The following is an 18,260-nucleotide window of genomic DNA, read 5'->3' as shown; positions in this document are numbered from 1 at the left end:
ATCCATTCATTAGTTTGTCCATCCGTCCATTTATCATCTGTGATCACATTGCCTGTGTACTCAAAGACAAAGATCAGACAGTTGTTTTCAAAGCTTTAACGTTGTGTTGACATCCACAGGAAGCTAGAGGTGCGTATTAGACGGCCTGCACCTCGTACTGCGTGCGCAGCGCTATGACATCAACGGATGCAGCGCGGCTTACGGGGCAGCTTTTAGGTGTCTTATTTATTTTACTTGGGCTCAAATTAGTCGAGGGCCAGTGAAGATCGGATTAACTTCATACGGGACCGTTCAGCCAGGTGCTCCCGTGTCAGGATGTCACTGTTTAAACACGCCTCTTAGCCCAGTGCACTTTAAAACAATAACTTAATCACATTAACATCTCCAGCCGCTACACTGACGTCATCTTTTCAGCGGCGGCGGTTCAAACCGAGCCGTTGTTCAATGAGCTTTAAATTTCCACAGATAAGAGACTAATAGGAGGCAGTTAAAGGGTAAAATAGATGGAGGCGCAGTATAAGAGAACAAGCACAAGAGTGACGATGTGTGCCAAGCGACACATAAGCTTATTAAATGGGAGGTCAGGCTCTTCTTGCACAGACCCCTTCATAGAGAAGTATACTCGACTGTATTGACTGTTATGTCATCAGCATAAAACCCTTATGTACCCAATAGGCAATGTTTTAAGAAATGACATTTGATTAATAGCTGTCAAGTGAAGCATTCTAATATGAAAACACGCTCCAAAATCGCTTTGTGATGTTAGTGAGAAATGTGGAAGGCTAATAAACTAAACACCAACACAAACAACAACAACACTAATAACACAAGTAGATGAAAAAAGGTTACAAAATGAATAAATAACTATTAAATGACTAAATAAAAACATGGTGAGGAAATGTGAAAAGAATCTAGACTTTACACTGATCTGATCGACTAGATCGAAATTGGTCGATATTTTGCATTTTTATGCAAAATCGCTCATTGACTGTAATGTCATAATTTGCGTGATCAATGGCGTCACTGATTGGATCTGCAAAATAAGACATTACAGCAAACCCCATTGAGTCCGGGGTCGTTCTGTGCTGCCATAGTATAAATGTAAGCCTGAAAGCTAATCTATTTTCAGCCTCGTCTCGTGTCATGTGAGCGTCCACCTCCGTGTCCTAGAGTATGTGTGTATTTATTTAATTTTAACATCTCTTTAATTCAAAATAGCTTCCATCACTCACTGTAAGTTTCATGAACCTCGGGCCACGCACATTTAGCCAATCACAGATCGCAGGTGTGTTGTTTGATCTAACTCGGAAATACAGTAGGTGCGTTGATGACAGATGCACTGAACGTTTGCAAAACAAGGATACAAGATATACTGCAGGCATACTGAACATGAGTTCAGCTATTCTCGTGACGGAATTACATATAAAATCAATAAAGTTTGCGTAGATGGGGCCTAATCCGTACAGCTACACCGGAGCCAAACGGCTTCGAGAATGTGCTTACCACGGCACATACACGCCAGGTAAAAAGTGGCCAAACAATATAAGACGAAATAATCATTGCGGTCTGTGGGCACCGGGACTTGTACGACACAGCCAGCTTCCAATATGAGCCAACAAGGAGCAGGCAGCAGGAGAAGAATGTGAAGTGAGGAAATTTGCGTAGCTGGTAAGTGTATGGACTTGTTTACAGCTGTTGAACCAAAATAGCAATACAGTAGTTTGAGCAAAAGCCTCGGCCACCTGAATGACTGACGATGTTCATGCATCTTGTGATGGTCCTGTTCATGGGGTTTGCGCCCCAAACAAGCTGTTGGAGTAGGCGCTAACGCCACTAACACCAGCACCACCATAACCACTCCAACACAAAGCTTTGCTCAAAGCCACCTGCTTACTCCCTGCGCCCTTTGAACTTATAATAATGCTCGCCTTATGTCAGGTCGCTCTTCTCTGACCTACAGCTCACATGGATTATACACAGTGATTGATAGATTGATGGGTAGCCAGATAAACAGAGATGGATACGATAGATACATAGATCCGCCGATAAATATACATATAAATGAATAAATATGATAAATGACAATCAAAAATGAAATTGTAAAAAAAATAATATATATTACATTAAATGATTAAAACGTACATGATACATTCACTATTTGCTCAATTATCTTTTACCTATTAACTCAAAATGAAGACAAACAGTATTTTGCCTTGAGTTATCAAAATGTACATAATAAACTAAATTAAGAAAAAAATAGTTACTTTATCAAACTAAATTAAATTAAATTAAAATGACCTTGAAATATGAAAATTGCCGAATAAACTAAGTACAAAATCTAACTGGAATTATTAAATGGTATATGCTTTTTGCACTTCTTTGCTGAGTGGCTGGGAGAAGTGACGTGGCGCTACAGCCTAACGGTGAGATGTCAAAAGGACAGCAGCAGTTGACGTAATGTTGAAGGGTTTGTCTCAGAGCAGAAACAATCCTGTGTGCAATAAGGGAGCCTAAGCTGGATGAATGCAGGAAGGGTTTTAACCCCTTTGCCCATTTTGGCAAACTAAAAGATTAAAAGATAAAGCGGCAGAAAAGCTCCCAAGGTTTCTTAAAGGCTCGCCAAACAACTTGTCTGCTGCGTCACCTGGGAAAATATTTGCCATGTTCACTGATACGTTTCATAAGCAAAGGCAAAAGCACCTCAGCGATGACTTACTGAGAATGCCGCGTCATTGGTAGAACAGTATTTTCATCACAAAATGATATATAAATAAAATTTGATTTGATTTGAAGGTGAAAGTACGTTGTTCACTATAATTTTTGAAACACTTGAACAGCACTCCATTTGTTCAACGTTTTAGCTTTGGACCTCATGGACCTCATTTACAAAGTACCTTAAATCTTTGATCACGAGGAGATTTATCATTGAGTTTTTGATTAAATAAGGAAGCGACACCATTTTGGTCTGTCCCGTTACGAATTGCTTCATCTTAAAAAATGTCCTTCCTTGCTGCCATGATCTATGTTGATCTATTATCATCCATGTTGTGAGTGGAAAAAGACTAAAAGTTGCTTAGAAGTAGCATTCAAACATTAATAAAAAATAAAGGTGCATTTGGAATTTTTTGTAAAAAAAAAAAAAAAATAGCAGCTATATATATATATATATATATATATATATATATATATATATATATATATATATATATATATATATATATATATATATATATATATGCTATATATACATGAAGTCATTATCATAAAAAGTTTGCCATGGTTAACCCTAACTTTAACTCTAACCTCAGAGATTAATTTAAAGATTTAGGGCACATCTGGGCAAAGTTTATCATTGTAGTATGTCATTTGAATGTAACTTTTTTCAGCTTTCAGTTTTTATTTCCTAATTCCAACAACATATTATACCAGCGCTTACACAATAGCAACTGAAAACATTAAAACAATACCATTAGCCAGCCAAGTCAAGCCAGTCGCTACAACTGTTGTTCATAGACTGCAATACAACACACCATGAGGGTCAACTTAATAAAAAAAATAAAAAAATCTGTTCCAGTAGTTTTGCTCGCTTGAAAAGTGTGTGGCTTCAAACAAGAGGTGCTCTGTTCTGGGTTGGAAATACCATGAAATAAAAGTTTGAATTTTTAGCACTTTTCTCAAATATTCGCCAACTGAAACATTCCATTCAGTTCATTTGAACTGAAAACCCAAATGCCTTTAGTATACAAGAAAACAAAGGACTTGACCTTGCCATTGCTATACTTTGGGAGGGGACTGCATAATATATTTGTTTTACCCCACATTTGTCACCTAGCTGGTCACATGGGCTTAGGCAGCAGCGCCTCCCGTCCATCATCACCCTGCCCTCCTGCTCCCCATCCCCCTTTCTTTTTCCTGCCTTGCATCCTTTCTTCCTCCCTCGTTCCCTTGCAAGCTGACACAGCGCCTTTGCAGCGTTAGCCGCTTTGTGGCTAATAGGATGTGGCAGGCTTAAAGTGTCATCTGATAAAACTAAGATGCTTGGTAGCTACACTGCGCCCGCTTAACCAATTTGCACTCAATTAGGATAATGGTGGGGGAAACAAGCAAAGAGGGACAGCTTTAATATAATAATGTGATAACATGATTATCAATTTCGCTCGCCAATGACTCGCTAGGTGTCACTAATGACTCCTCAGACAATATGACGTTCGTGTCAGATCTAAATGTATTACCTGTATTAATTCTTGTGGTCAAGCACATGATGTTTTCAGTAAAAGAAAGGGTCCTTGCCCTTAAAATGTTTTAAAGTTTTAAAAATATATATTTAAAAAATAGTTCTACTGCCTTACAATATGGCATGTGGCATCCATTTTGTTACCAAAATGGTTAAATATATACCATATATATCATGGTTGTGTTCCTTATTTGTGGTTCTGTTGAGAGAAGTCACATAGTTTTGTTGCCTTATACCGAATTGTGCGGTTTCTATTCCTTTTTTTTTTTTTTTTACAAAGCCTTGTTTATTGCCATATCAAATAAAAAAAAAAATAATAATTTCAAAAATAGTCATACTGAAAGAAAATACATGACAAGTATTTTTTGGGAATAATTTATATACTATAAACTCTGTTCTTCCCTGTTGCGGAAACGTTAAGATTCAGTCAGTGATGAGTCATATGTAAAATGAATGTGACAGGAGCCATGTTGTAACACCGAAGTGAGTGGTCTACTATAAATGGAATAAGCTAGGCTTGTTGGCAAAGAGGCCCAATGTTGACAGTTGGGTTTAATTTTGTTAGCAAGCCTTTCAACAACAACAACAAACTCAATGCAACACGCACAGTCTCGATGGATGACATACATTGGAGAAGTGCAGTAAGTCTTTTGGGACGACTGTATGTTACCGACTACAGTGGTGTCATGAGATGCCGTACCACAGATTTAATTTGTTTTATGACCAGGGTTGTAACTCAAAACACCTGTACCTCAAATCATCTTTTCCTATTGAAATGAATGGAAATACCATCAATTGGTTCCACCACACTCCACACCCCAAAAAAACCCCAAATTGTTTTAATGTGTATTTAATGAGGAAATCTAACACCCCATAACGGTCACACTGCATCAATTGAATGACCATTGTGCTCGTGTGGCCGCTCGTGGGCATAGCATTTATATTTGTCGTCCTTTCCTTCACTCCTTAACATTTTGTTACATTAAAAGAATAATTTGCCAAATTAATGGGTTATTATTCATATTACTAATTACTATATTACTAAAAAACCTGAACCCACACAAAATTCCAAGTAAAGCCAAAGTGAATAAATGTCTTTTGATGTGTTGTAAATTCATTTAAAAATAAACCCCATTGCATACCTATTCACATTTTTTTGTTGTTTGTCATATGACAGAAGTATACCAAAATTAATGTACTCATAAAAACTAACCCGCCACCCCCAAAATGTCCCAAAAGACAAAGTGGAAAGGGCATCCTAAATATATGGTGTGCGATGGGGTGGGAGTGAGGTCAGAGGAAATCTCCAGTGAAGTCTTTAGGCTCATTAAGGAACCGGATTGATCTGTGCAACACGCCTGCTGGAGCTTCGGCAGCTCGGCTTGACCTGGCCAGCAGGCACACCAAAAGAAACTTGCAAAGACCCCGCAACACTTGTGACCCTGCACACCAGCCAATCCCATTCCTACCTCTAGTGCACCAAAATGCATGTTTAGCCATCAAAATAACCTCACTTTTTCCCCCCTCTCATAAAAATAGACTTTATTTTGTAACGATTGGAAATTACAGAGGGGCGTCACGGTGGTCGACTGGTTAGCACGTCCGCCTCACAGTTCAGAGGTCGTGGGTTCGATCTCGGCTCCGGGCCTCCCTGTGTGGAGTTTGCATGTTCTCCCCGTGCCTGCGTGGGTTTTCTCCGGGTACTCCGGTTTCCTCCCACATTCCAAAAACATGCATGGTAAGTTGATTGGACTCTCTAAAAATTGCCCCTAGGTGTGATTGTGATTGTGAGTGTGGATGTTTGTCTTTGTGTGCCCTGCGATTGGCTGGCAACCAATTCAGGGTGTCCCCCACCTACTGGATGGATGGATAATATTATATATACTTTTAAAAGGGTCCAATTTGGTAAAACAACAGGAGGGTGTTGAACATGGTTTTTGGTGACAACTTCGACAAGAAATCGAAAATGGAAACGATTCGGGGGTTTCCGGCGGCTAAGCATTCAAGTTAAAAGTCCATCCATCTCTTGTGTCTCTGGAGTGTGTAATGAAGGGATTAGTGCACAACTCTCGCTTAGTGGCCTTTATCTGGCGCACAATGGCTTTTTTGAAAGAAAGTTTTGTCAAGGCTTCATTAGCGATGGTCTCCAACTGGGCCCTGAATGCGGTGCACATTTGGAGCAATTACTTGGGTAGAAAACAACTGCCAGTCATTCTTAAAGGGGAAAGATCCCAATTAATATATCTCTTAATCCCTCCTCCATTTTTTCTTCCTTTTCGCGGTCCATTGTGTTTTTTATTTATGGAAAGTTTGGTTTGGCGGTGGAAGACGGGAACGCCGTCATCACATTTGCTCACTTGGTGGAGAGGCGGGGGGGGGGGGGGGGGGGATTTGGAGGACTTAACGTGGCGCAACAAGTGCCACTCGCAACCGGATAGTGTCAGTAGACCACTTAGATACTACAGGCAACGTGCTGCCTGTGACCGAAAGCTAACGTGGGTAAGATCGCCGTGTTTCTTAGAGTCCAAGACTGGTCAATAGTTCCTTCATCTCGGAAGACAACCATGTCCATCCGTCGGGGCTCGGCAGGAGAAACCGCCAAGTGATCTGAGCGTCAGCATTCCCCTCTCTCCACTTTCCCACCATCCGAAGCCCCCCCAAAAAGGCTCGGATGCATTTGTCAATGGATACCCTGGCAATGGTGGAAGATGGTTGCCTGGACAACTATGACATGGCAAAAGGCGCTGCCGGGTCGAGCTCCGGGAGCAGGGTGCACAGTATCGATGTTATCCTTGGCTTCGCCAAAGAGCAGGACTCTCTGCTCCAACACCACGCCATCCACGACCACCACCACGAGGACGACGAGCACAGGCAGAAGACCACGCAGGAAAACTTGCAACTTTCTGACAAGCACGATCCGTATGGGCCTCTTTTGGAACTGGCCGACAACTCTCAACATTCATCCTATCATGGTGAGCGGTTAAAATCCAAGGAAAAGAAGTTATGAACCCATGCACTTCCTTTCCACATAGGAATGTCATCGTGTATATCTAAGAGGTTTGCTGTTTTTCGTCTATCAACCCTTTGACCAGAAGATCTGAGGCAGAATTGATGTACTGGAATACAAATGTATTTGAAATTAAAAAAAAAAAATCTTATAATCAATTAATGAAAAAACAGATTCAATCAGTTTAAAACTGAAAATATATTTCCTTTAAAACATTTGCGACAAGATCATATTAAATATAGAATTTGCATGATCTTTACCAAAATTGAACACTTTGACTCAACTGCCAAAAGCTTAAAAAATATTTTTTAATTATGAAATTTATTTGAAAATAAATATACATGAAAAATATACTTTGATACATTTGTAACTGTAAAATTACTTAAAATTATTATTTGTAAGATCATCATAGGGCAGGCAAACTTGTGGACACTGATTTCTGGTGAAATTCTTTGAGGCAGCTGCGGTACAAACATTTGTAAAAATATATATATAAAAAATATATATATACATATATATATATATATATATATATATATATATATATATATATATATATATACATATATATATATATATATATATATACATATATATATATATATATATATATATATATATATATATATATATATATACATATATACATATATATATATATATATATATATATATGATTTACATTTTTTCTAAATTCTAACATACCATATGTTAAGACATTCGCAACTTTATAAATCTTTTATTTGTTAATATTTTACTTCCAAATGTGAATAAATAATAATCATAAATGATAATAAGATATAATGTAAAATGTAATAAAATATCTCTATCTATCATTTGTAGGATCACCATAGTAAACACTTTGACTGTTAAAAGTGTTTTGAGGCATGACTGGAATACTGTACTGTATAACACGTCAAAAAAAATTGAAAATTTAAAAGTATTTTTAAAAATTAATATTATCATTGTAATCATTTTCTGATTGGCTAGGAGGAGTCACATGGTTCTACTGCCATAAAGTGAAGCATGTTACGTCCATTGTTAACAAGTTACTGTACCATCTATGGTTCCTTACCTTATATAATCTTACAAAAATATATTCACTGTTAAGAAAAGGAAGAAATATATTTTTCACAAATCTATATCAGGATATTTTCACTTTATAAAACCGTATACTGCTTTTTGGCTGGAACAAGTCACACGGTGAGGTAAATTATCCGTTTTGACCTAAGTTTAATTTAAATATGGTTCCTTGTCCTATGAAATCATACAAAAATATTTTCAATATCTGTACTTTTTTAAAAATAGTTACAACTATTTAAATAAAAACCTTCAAACACATTTGGGACACCTTAAATCTATCTGCGTTCATGTACCTTTCGAATCTGGTTCTAAAAGTTGTTTGATGTAGAATTGGCGTACTATATTCTTAATCGGGAAATGCATGGCAGTAGGCGGCCACAATGTGTCCCAATGGGCATCCTCTAAGGTACTTTGCATGGAAATGTAGCGATTGTTTTTTTCTTTTATTAAGACAATAAGTTTTGTATTAACTTTACTAGTTTCGACATTCAAATGTAACATTGTTGCTTAACTGAAAAAACACTTCGTGAAGCAGCAAGTGTCTCATTACTCAGTATTACTTACTCCCTCTTCCAAATAACTAGCAAAATGTTATGTTTATGAGTATGAGATGGCTGATGCTTAGTAGATGTGTGGCAACTGCCGCAGTGTTAGCGAGAAGACCTTTTAAATAATATAGTGCATTCAGTGGGTCCGCTTTGTGCAATCGCTAGGCAAACAAGTTTAATACAAATTTAATTTCGGTTCTACCCTCATAGGTAATTCAAATAAAATATGATTTAGCGTAATTCTTTATGACATGCTAGCCAAAAAGCTGTATTCACAATCCTGCCACTAAAAAGTGGCTAAAACTACAATATAGTATGCTGCATCATACTATTTGGGCTGTTCCAAATATATTTATCTAATCTAATCTAGCTACTGTGACATTATATCATCATCTCAAGCCAGTACCCGTCTTGTCTTAAAACATCTTAGTTATTTTTTAGTAGACACAATGTGGAATGCATGGAAGGATTAGAGTGGGATTTAACTGGTAGGTAACATATGTTCCTGCGGGATTACTTCAAGGGAAGAATTCAGTGAAAGATGTCATGTCACTTGGGGCTCGCCAAGACCCCCCATGGTAAGGACCTATCGCCAAGGACATCAATCAGATTTCACTACTCTAAGCGCCAGGGCATCACGTCCGGAAATGTTTAGCTGGAGGAATTCAGTCATTCAAATAATCCAACAATCTTCTCCGTCTTTTCAGCGTCAGACCTGTTCTCCAGCGACAAGTGCGATGGAGAGATGAGCAGCATGCAAAAGGAGCTGGCCGAGGACTCCCCCAAGGCCGCTGTAGAGGAAGAGCACGGCAAGAAGAAGCACCGCAGGAACCGAACCACCTTCACTACCTACCAGCTGCATGAGCTGGAGCGCGCTTTCGAGAAGTCCCACTACCCGGATGTCTACAGCCGTGAGGAGCTGGCCATGAAAGTCAACCTGCCCGAGGTTCGGGTGCAGGTAAGGTCGGGTTTGTACAACATCATTCAGAAGAAAACATCACCTTCCCTGAAACATTTGGGACCAGGACCTTCCACCTGCAAACATTTAGTCTAAAAACAAGTCCTTAGAGATTGAGGTACTGTGCGCAAGAGAAGTTGAGAGTTTGATGCTTTGCGTCAGGGCACTCGCGTAGTGACTGGAAAGTGAACTTGTCTCCCTGGCCCTGAAGTCCCTGAATTCATATTTTAGTCCTTAGTAGGTCTTAAACTTGAAACAATTGAACTGGTCCAAAGCCAAGTCCTTATAGAGCAACATACTACACTCCAAAATTACAGAATCAATCACAAAGAAAAGAACAATCATCATCTTGTTTGTCATTTACACGCACATACACAAAATTGGACCTCCGCATTCCCGGAAGTGGGATTTTGGGGCCTTGCCCCAGGGCACTTTGACAGTGCTTGGAAAGTAAACTTGCATCAGGGGCGACCACTCCAAGGTCCGATATTGTCGAGCAGGTCTTTACCTGAAACCAAGTGGGGTGCAAAGCGAGGTGCCAATGGAGCGGAGGCCCCGGGCATCTGCCTGAGGGGGGGCATCCACAGACCACTCGCCGTTCATACCCCCAGGATTCGAGGTGTAATTCCATGGGACATCCATATTAAACAATGGGGCATCCAGCCTTATAGGCGGTGGATATAGCATATCGACTTATAGTTTCAATAAACTTCCCAAAACCTTCGTCCACAATCAAGCCCCCCAAAATGTTACAGAACAGGCCTGTCTCTGGCAATCAGTTCATAGCAGAACTTAAAACCACAACCATCTGGTCTGAGGTTAGAGCTGTTGTGATCAGTTGAGGGTTCAGTCCCTTCCTTGCTCAGGGAAACTTTGGCAGAACATCCAAGTTCCACATTTTAGGCCATAACAAATCTGAAAGATGAAAACCTCTGGTTCAAAGCAAAGTCCTAACAGATAAAGCTACCATGCCTCGAAGAAAGGGAGCGAGGTTCAGTTCCTTGCTTGTGGGCACTTTAGCAGTCGCATGTTCCATTGTTTAGTCCGGGTGGATTTTACTACTTAAATCATATCCCACAAACACAATATCAATCAGAATGCCGTTGTCAGGGTCACACCAAGTGAGACATTAGTAAACAACGCACACAATTAGGAGAGAAGACACTCGACACAATATTGCCTTTTTTCTTACAAGGAGAGCGCAGGGAAGTGTACTATTACAGTTCCCAAAACCCTCCTGTCCTATGCAGGCCCACTAGTTGAAACAAGGAAATATGATAAATATGAAATATGAGTTAACAGCAAAATCCACCTGTTTTTAGCCATCTCAGGTGGCGGCCATTTTGTCACTTTTGTTGAATGAAAATGACATCACAGACCTTCAGGGCTCAGATAGTCAATCACGGCTCACCTGTTTTCTGAAGCTAAGATATGATTGGTCGTTATCTGAACCCTGAGGGTCTGTGATGTCATTTTCATTCGACATAAGTGACAAAATGGCCACCGCCTGAGATGGTAAAAAAAAACCGGTGGATTTTGTTGCTTAACTCATATTTCATATTTATCATATTGCCTTGTTTCAACTAGTGGGCCTGCATAGAACGTATTCTTAAAAAAAAAATTGTTTGGGTTGACTTCCGCTTTAAGTGGAAAATTGTGGCAGGCATCAAGAATTTGATTTGTTTCCGATTCCCCCATCAACAAAAGCGCTGCTCTATTTTTAGGCTGTTGCTTCCGCGCATGTGGCCAGCATCTGCTGACTGCTATCCTTTGTCCAGTTCGCCGCAAGCGCAAACATAAATGACAGTTTGGCTAAGTGGTCTTGATGAAGGCTGCTGTATGATGTACAAGTAGTAGGTGGGAAAAAAAAGTCAACACTGTTCATTTATGAGAAACTTTGCTTGAGAGAATGGGAAATACCAAAAAAAAAACACAGTGGCATTGAGTGGCAACCAATCCACAGCGTACTCCAACACTTGCTCACAGTCAGATGGGATATGCTTCTGTCACCCTAATGAGAACAAGATTTATACAAAATGGATGAATGGACGATGTTTTTTTTTTTCTTTTTCAAAATGCTTACCTCTTTCTAGCATAAATTTCATGAGGCAACACATTATGCTTTGATTGGCTGTTGTTCGTTGTTGGTTGGTTATTTAGTTCAATTTTTCCAAAAGTCTATATTTAACTAATTTCCCACAAAACATGCCTGATACATTGTGATGTATACCCCCAAAAGTTTGAATTGAGGAATACTTTTTGGACTTTTGCCAATGTAATTGTGCAGGCCAACCCCGAAATCCAAATGGTACTGTCAGTTTAATTAACTCTTGTGTCATCAAATACAACGTTAGGGCTGCATAATTCATCAAGTGTTGATAGTGATCACGGTTTTGGCCGTCACGATTAAATTAACCTGATCGTCTGCCATTTTCACATTTAAAATGTGATCTCTGCTGCATATCTCATCAAGCACTTTTTCAACAGTAATCAGCCAATCGCCAGCGAGAAAACACCTGGTTAAGGACACACATTGAGAGACTGAGCTAATGTGACTCTAACAGTGTGGCTTTGGTACCTTTTTGAAAGGGACATGGACGGCTAATGGTTCTTAGGCCATAGACTCCTTAAACTGTAAGGACTTGGCTTTAGAGCTCCTGTCCAAAACCCAATAGTTGAAGACTGAGCTAGTGTGCCGCTAACAGTTTAGGTTCGGTGATTTGCTCAAGGGGGTGTGGACTTGGAAAACAGTACCAAGTTTTATATTTTAGTCCGTATTCTTAAGTAGTCTTAAGTCAGTAGCGGGTCTTAGTTATGCAATTCTCGAGTCTAAAGATTTAGAGACTAAGCTAATGTGCCCGGAATAGTTTGGGTTCAATAACTTACGCAAGGAGACGTTGATTCAGGAATTAGTCCCAAGATTCAGGAAATATCGTCATATTGGATATTAATCGTAGTTAGAGACTGAGCTGGTTCACCCCTAACAGTTTGGGTTCAATGTCTTGCTCAAGGGGATGTGGACATGTAAACCAGTCCCACGTTCCATATTTTGCATCCGTAGCGAATCTTAATCCACAGCCATCCTTAGACTTCTCAAACTGTAAAGTGTTGGCTTTAGCTCTCCTGTCCAAAGCCACATAGTCAAGAAAATGAGCTACTACATCCAGTTGGGGGCAGTGCCTTGCTTGAAGTGACATGAACTCCCAAACCACTTCCAAGTTTCATATTTTAGTCCATAGCAGGTCTTTGTCCAGAAAGTCTCTAGTCTAAGGACAAGTGCTGCTGTGCCCCTAACAGTTCGTTTGCTGTGCCTTGCTCAACGGCATGAAGCCTTGGAAACCAGTCCCATGTTCTGAATTTTAGACTGTCTTTAAACTGCAATGCTCTGGTCCAACACCAAGTCCTTAGAAACTAAAAGTGACACTCTAGATTCTACTGGTCCTGATGAGTGAACTCTTTGCCTGTGTCCAGGTGTGGTTCCAGAATCGGCGTGCCAAGTGGCGACGCCAGGAGAAGATGGACTCCTCCATCATGAAGCTGCATGACTCTCCCATGCTTTCATTCAACCGGCCCCCAATGGCGCCCAGCGTTGGGCCAGTGGCCAACCCCATGCCCCTGGATCCCTGGCTCACCTCACCTATCTCCAGCACGACGCCCATGCACGCTATCCCAGGCTTCATGGGCTCGCCGCAGGGCCTGCAGCCGGCCTACCCGGGCCACGGCTTCATCGGCGGACCGCCCGGCCTGATTCAGGGCATGCAGCCCATGGGTGGGCCGCCGCAATACCAGTGCCCACCTAGCTTCAATGACAAATTCCCCATGGAGGATGACAGGAGCTCCAGTATTGCAGCACTCAGGATGAAGGCCAAAGAGCACATTCAGTCCATGGACAAAACATGGCAACACATGTGATCCTCCTTTTTTGTTTTGTTTTTTTTCTGGGCTGCTCCAGTGAATGTTTACAAACTATGGCGAATACACACAGGGACTTTGGATGTTTTCTTACCCAGGAAATAGGACTTTTTGGAAGACCACTGTGTGTTTCGACCGCGTGATCTATTGCCTAAATTTAGTCTTGGGTTAAGTTATCGGGGCCAAAAGAAAGGCCCTAGTATTTTTCATTAGGTCCAGAAACCACTGCGATGGGGTCTACAGCTTTGAACATATCTGAATGGAGCCTTTGCGTATAGTCAACTACAAATACAAGGTGGAAATTTGACTACTGTCAGTAATGTTTTTTTTGTCTTTTTTTTAATGTACTCATTTGAGATTTGACGTTTTTTTCATCTCCATTGAATACAGATGAGACATTTATATATACAGTATATATTAAAAGAAAAATGCAAACGTTGGTGTCATTAGTTGTACATCATGACTTTTTATTAATCTAACAGTCAAACTGCCTACATCCAGTGAAGGTGACCTATGTGTATTTAGGTTTAACAATGTTCTTTCTGAATAAAAAATAATGTCTTAACCGTCACTTTAAATGCATCCACCTTCATTGTTTTGCTTGGTACTAGCGGCAGCATCACCTGTACTTGTTCGAAAATTCCGCCATGACATGTAGACCCTTACAAAATTATCTCATGGGTACGCACAACATTTTTGTTTTTTTACAAACCCCCAAAATTCTTCCAAAAATGCTGATGAAAATTCATTATAAGTTCCCTATTGGGCACAAGAGGAAATGTAAAAAAAAAAAAAAAACGAACTCGAAAATACCCAAAAGTCAATTATCTGTGGCTGTCATCGTATTTCATTCATAAATATGACAACAGCGTGGGACAATCCCTCATTCATTCACTCATTTCAGACATCAATTCATTAATCGAGTTATTATCAATTCATATCATTATAATCTTAAAAATATTTCAATCGCACCCCGCTGACAACATCCCTGCTAATCTCATCCACGGACCGCAGCAAGTCGATTTCAAGCACTGTGCATGCCTCGACTACCTTGATTTTAAAGGGAATGAGGGGACCTGCTTTGAATGGCCGGGAGCCGACTGCGTTCAATCCCACAATGGCGCAAAAGCTCTCTTCCACCTCTGCCATTTGGGTTTTAAGCAGGCATTGTGTTATATTTGAAGCATCCCCAGATTTGGGGGGAAAATACAACACCCATTTCACCAAACAAGATGTAATTTGGTAGCTATGACTTTGATAAGTAAAGCCACAAAAAAAGCCTCAAGAACTCATGCCCCAAAAGACTAGGAAGTCTACCATTTTGAAGCATTGTTAAATATCTGTTGAACTGCGGCTTATTGTGAAGTGAGTTCAGTTGAGTTCACTGCCACCATATGGCGATCAAATCTGAAGTTTGCGCAAGCAAGTTGAAGCAAAAAATTGACTGAATAGCGGCTCATATTTCGACAAATTCCTAAATCGGGTCATCCGTACCTCAAGGCACCACTGTACTGTCAATACAATAACTGCTCATACTCAGATTTCCTCCAAAGTGGGGGCTACAAGGACCCGTTCATCAACTGTCATTTGCTCATGTTGAATTTATTCAGATCAAGCCTCAATTCTCAATTATTTTTGAATTTCAAAAACTTCTATTATCTTACGAACACTCATATTGACTTGAATTGCAGTGTTTGTACTTTCTTTACCGTTTTGGTGGCACACTCAACAACGCAACAAGAAGAGGCCTGCTGCAAAGTTAAAGAGTGTAATCTGGCCACTCAGAGGCTAATTTAAACAGACAAGCCTGCCTCTTAACACCTAATTACTGCTTTTAAAGCGATTAAGTCCAGATCCTCAGTCATAGAGGGAATGTCCTCAGATGCCCCTGAATAAAAAAGCCTTTTCATGACCTGATTGTCAGCCAACAACCATTTTACATTATTTTTAAATGTGAATATCTCTCAATTTTTAGATGGTCTTTAAAATGACAGAAACAAGAACAATCAGGTTTCAATGCGTTTCACTTCTAATGCCCGTCTTCATTACGCATGTGCAGCCCCCCCCCCTCCCAAAAAAAAACCCTAAACATTAAAATTACAGTAGCTCCACTGTAAGACTTGTTTTTCTTGACTCGGCTGATTTTAATGAGAGATGTTGTACAATGGGTGGGATGGCGGCCCACCATGGATATTTGCCAGGCTGTTAGGCAGATGAGGCTCCACTCCATCAAGCCCAAGAGGGGGTGTCACAGGACCCCCCATCTGGCCCACTAATTGCCCGCTGACAAACCTTAACTACCAGAATGTTGTTGTCCATTTTATAATAAGTTATATGTGTCCTGGAACTTTTGTTTGTGCATTGAGACTAAATAAAACAGTAATCAGCAGATAATGAGGTAATGCTAGAGTCACACTACCTGCACCATCCGGACAAATGGCCGACTTGTTAGGGCGGAGCTTATGTGACAGTGTGTATTTTGGTCCACCAAGTTGAAGAGCAAAGACGCAAAAAGATTAAAAGATTGAAAACAACACATTTACCAATGTATATGATGTCAGACACATTTATATTCGCACTGATACTTATGCTATTTTTTTTCATTAAAGAAAAAAAGAGGTGGGAACGATAATCATTTTTTTAAGAATAAGAATAAGAATAAGAATGCCTTTATTGATCCCACAGTGGGGAAATTTTCATTGTTACAGTAGCAAAGATATAGGTCACACAGGGGCGGCGGCATAATGTGGCCATTAATGTATAACATTGACGGCAAACATTTAGAATCAAACCTATGTAGATATACGCAGTAACATGTGTATATACACATGTGTATACACACCAACCTACATCTACATAAAAAATATGAGGAACACTCATTTCGGCCTGTACATAGTACAGAGGAAAAAAATACTCTAAGTGACAGTGCTGCAGTGCTGTAGTGAAATGTAAGGAACAGCATTGGATAAAAATAAAACTAGACTAACAGTAGTGGGGAATGTTGAGTATTGCACGGTATTACAGTAGTGGGGAATATTGGGTATTGCACGATACGAGCTCAGGTGCAGGACTGCACAATTGCACTAATGACCGCCAGTTTGTAGAGACTACACAATGTTCTTGTTAAAGAGTCTGACAGCAGCAGGCAAGAAGGAACGGCGGAATCTCTCCTTTGCACAGCGAGGGTGTAACAGTCTGTCACTGAAGGTGCTGTGGAGTGCTGTTAGGGTGCCCTGGAGGGGGTGGTCCGGGTTGCCCAGCATTGATGACAGCTTGGCCAACATCCTCCTGTCCCCCACCGAGTCCACAGAGGCCAGGGAGCAGCCCAGGACAGAGCCGGCCCTCTTGACCAGTTTGTCCAGCCGCTTCTTGTCCCGGGCCGAGACGCCGCCTGCCCAGGTGACCACTCCCTGGAAGATGACCGATGCAACCACCGAGTCATAAAAGTTCCTGAGGAGTGTCCCCTGAACCCCAAAAGACCTCAGTCTCCTGAGTAGGAAGAGTCTGCTCTGACTCTTCCTATAGAGGGCGTCTGTGTTGTCGCACCAGTCCAGTTTATTGTTCAGATGAACACCCAGGTACTTGTAAGTTGAGACTCTCTCAACATCTGTTCCCCGGATGTTCACTGGTGCAGGTGAAGAGTGCTGGCGCCTACCGAAATCCACCACCATTTCTTTGGATTTCCCCGCATTGATCAGGAGGCGGCAGGAGGATGCATCGTTCGGCGCGTTAAAAAGATTCTGAATCTATTCATAAGTATTAATAATCGATATTTAAAGTTTAACTAAAAAAATAAAATAAAAGCATGCGCAAGCGATTATGACCAAATATGTTTGCATGTCAGACATCTGTGCTAGGCTAAGATAATACGTGACAAGATGGCGGAGCAAGCAAAACCTCATACGCGTAGAGAAGTCAAAATATGAAATAAAAATCTTTGCTCTTGCTTGAGATTTTTGTTTTGATAATAAAACCAGTGTTGTACATGGACTATAAAATGTAAGCCAATGAAGTGATGCATCGGAATCACAATCGAATCCAATCATAGGCCTCTGAATCAGAATCAGATCGAATCGTGAATTACCCAGATACCCACCCCTAATATATATATAAATTGTCTGCTGCTTTTAAATAAAATTAAAAAAACAATTTTGGGGGGGATCATGTCAGCAGATGAAAAACGGACACTTTTTTTTTTAATATAAAAAGAATTGGATATTAATCCAATGTTAACATACTTTCAGGATATTTGGGGGGAGGCAGGAAGTTTCCTTTTTGAACATCAACACTGTAGCCATAGGATTCTACAATCAAGAGGAAAGCATCAGAATTAGAAAAAGTGCCAAAATTGGTCTAAAATTAGTGAGAACTGCATGAACACACCTTAATTTAGCAACAGGGCCCATTTCAATGGGCATTAATGACGCGCGCGCAATGATGTTATTTGCTCAGCCGAGCATGAGCCGGGGCTCCAGTTAACAGGCCCATGAGCAGACAGGGACCACGGTGGAAATAATA

The 18,260-nt window shown here is 40.4% G+C and overlaps 1 protein-coding gene across 1 annotated transcript; it reads left to right on the top strand.

Moving 5' to 3' along the window:
• The first annotated feature begins 6,644 nt into the window (after positions 1–6,644).
• LOC147140837 (retinal homeobox protein Rx2-like) lies at positions 6,645–14,301 on the top strand. The gene is made up of 3 exons (XM_086043054.1): positions 6,645–7,206; positions 9,580–9,830; positions 13,302–14,301. The coding sequence occupies exons 1-3, from the start codon at positions 6,906–6,908 to the stop codon at positions 13,740–13,742; spliced, it is 993 nt and encodes a 330-aa protein (XP_085899180.1). The 5' UTR covers positions 6,645–6,905; the 3' UTR covers positions 13,743–14,301.
• The last annotated feature ends 3,959 nt before the right edge of the window (positions 14,302–18,260 follow it).

Source organism: Filicampus tigris, chromosome 10 (assembly GCF_054856515.1).
Source record: "Filicampus tigris isolate MCC_2025a chromosome 10, RoL_Ftig_1.0, whole genome shotgun sequence".
NCBI lineage: Eukaryota > Metazoa > Chordata > Actinopteri > Syngnathiformes > Syngnathidae > Filicampus > Filicampus tigris.
Note: the sequence above shows the minus strand (reverse complement) of the source record. Positions and strands in the feature narration are given on the sequence as shown.

Bases quoted from the DNA above. Each gene is read 5' to 3' on its own strand.
- LOC147140837 (XM_086043054.1), top strand. From the start codon at position 6,906: ATGCATTTGTCAATGGATACCCTGGCAATGGTGGAAGATGGTTGCCTG. The intron at 7,207-9,579 runs GTGAGCGGTTAA...CCGTCTTTTCAG, and splicing joins TCAACATTCATCCTATCATG to CGTCAGACCTGTTCTCCAGC. The intron at 9,831-13,301 runs GTAAGGTCGGGT...GCCTGTGTCCAG, and splicing joins TGCCCGAGGTTCGGGTGCAG to GTGTGGTTCCAGAATCGGCG.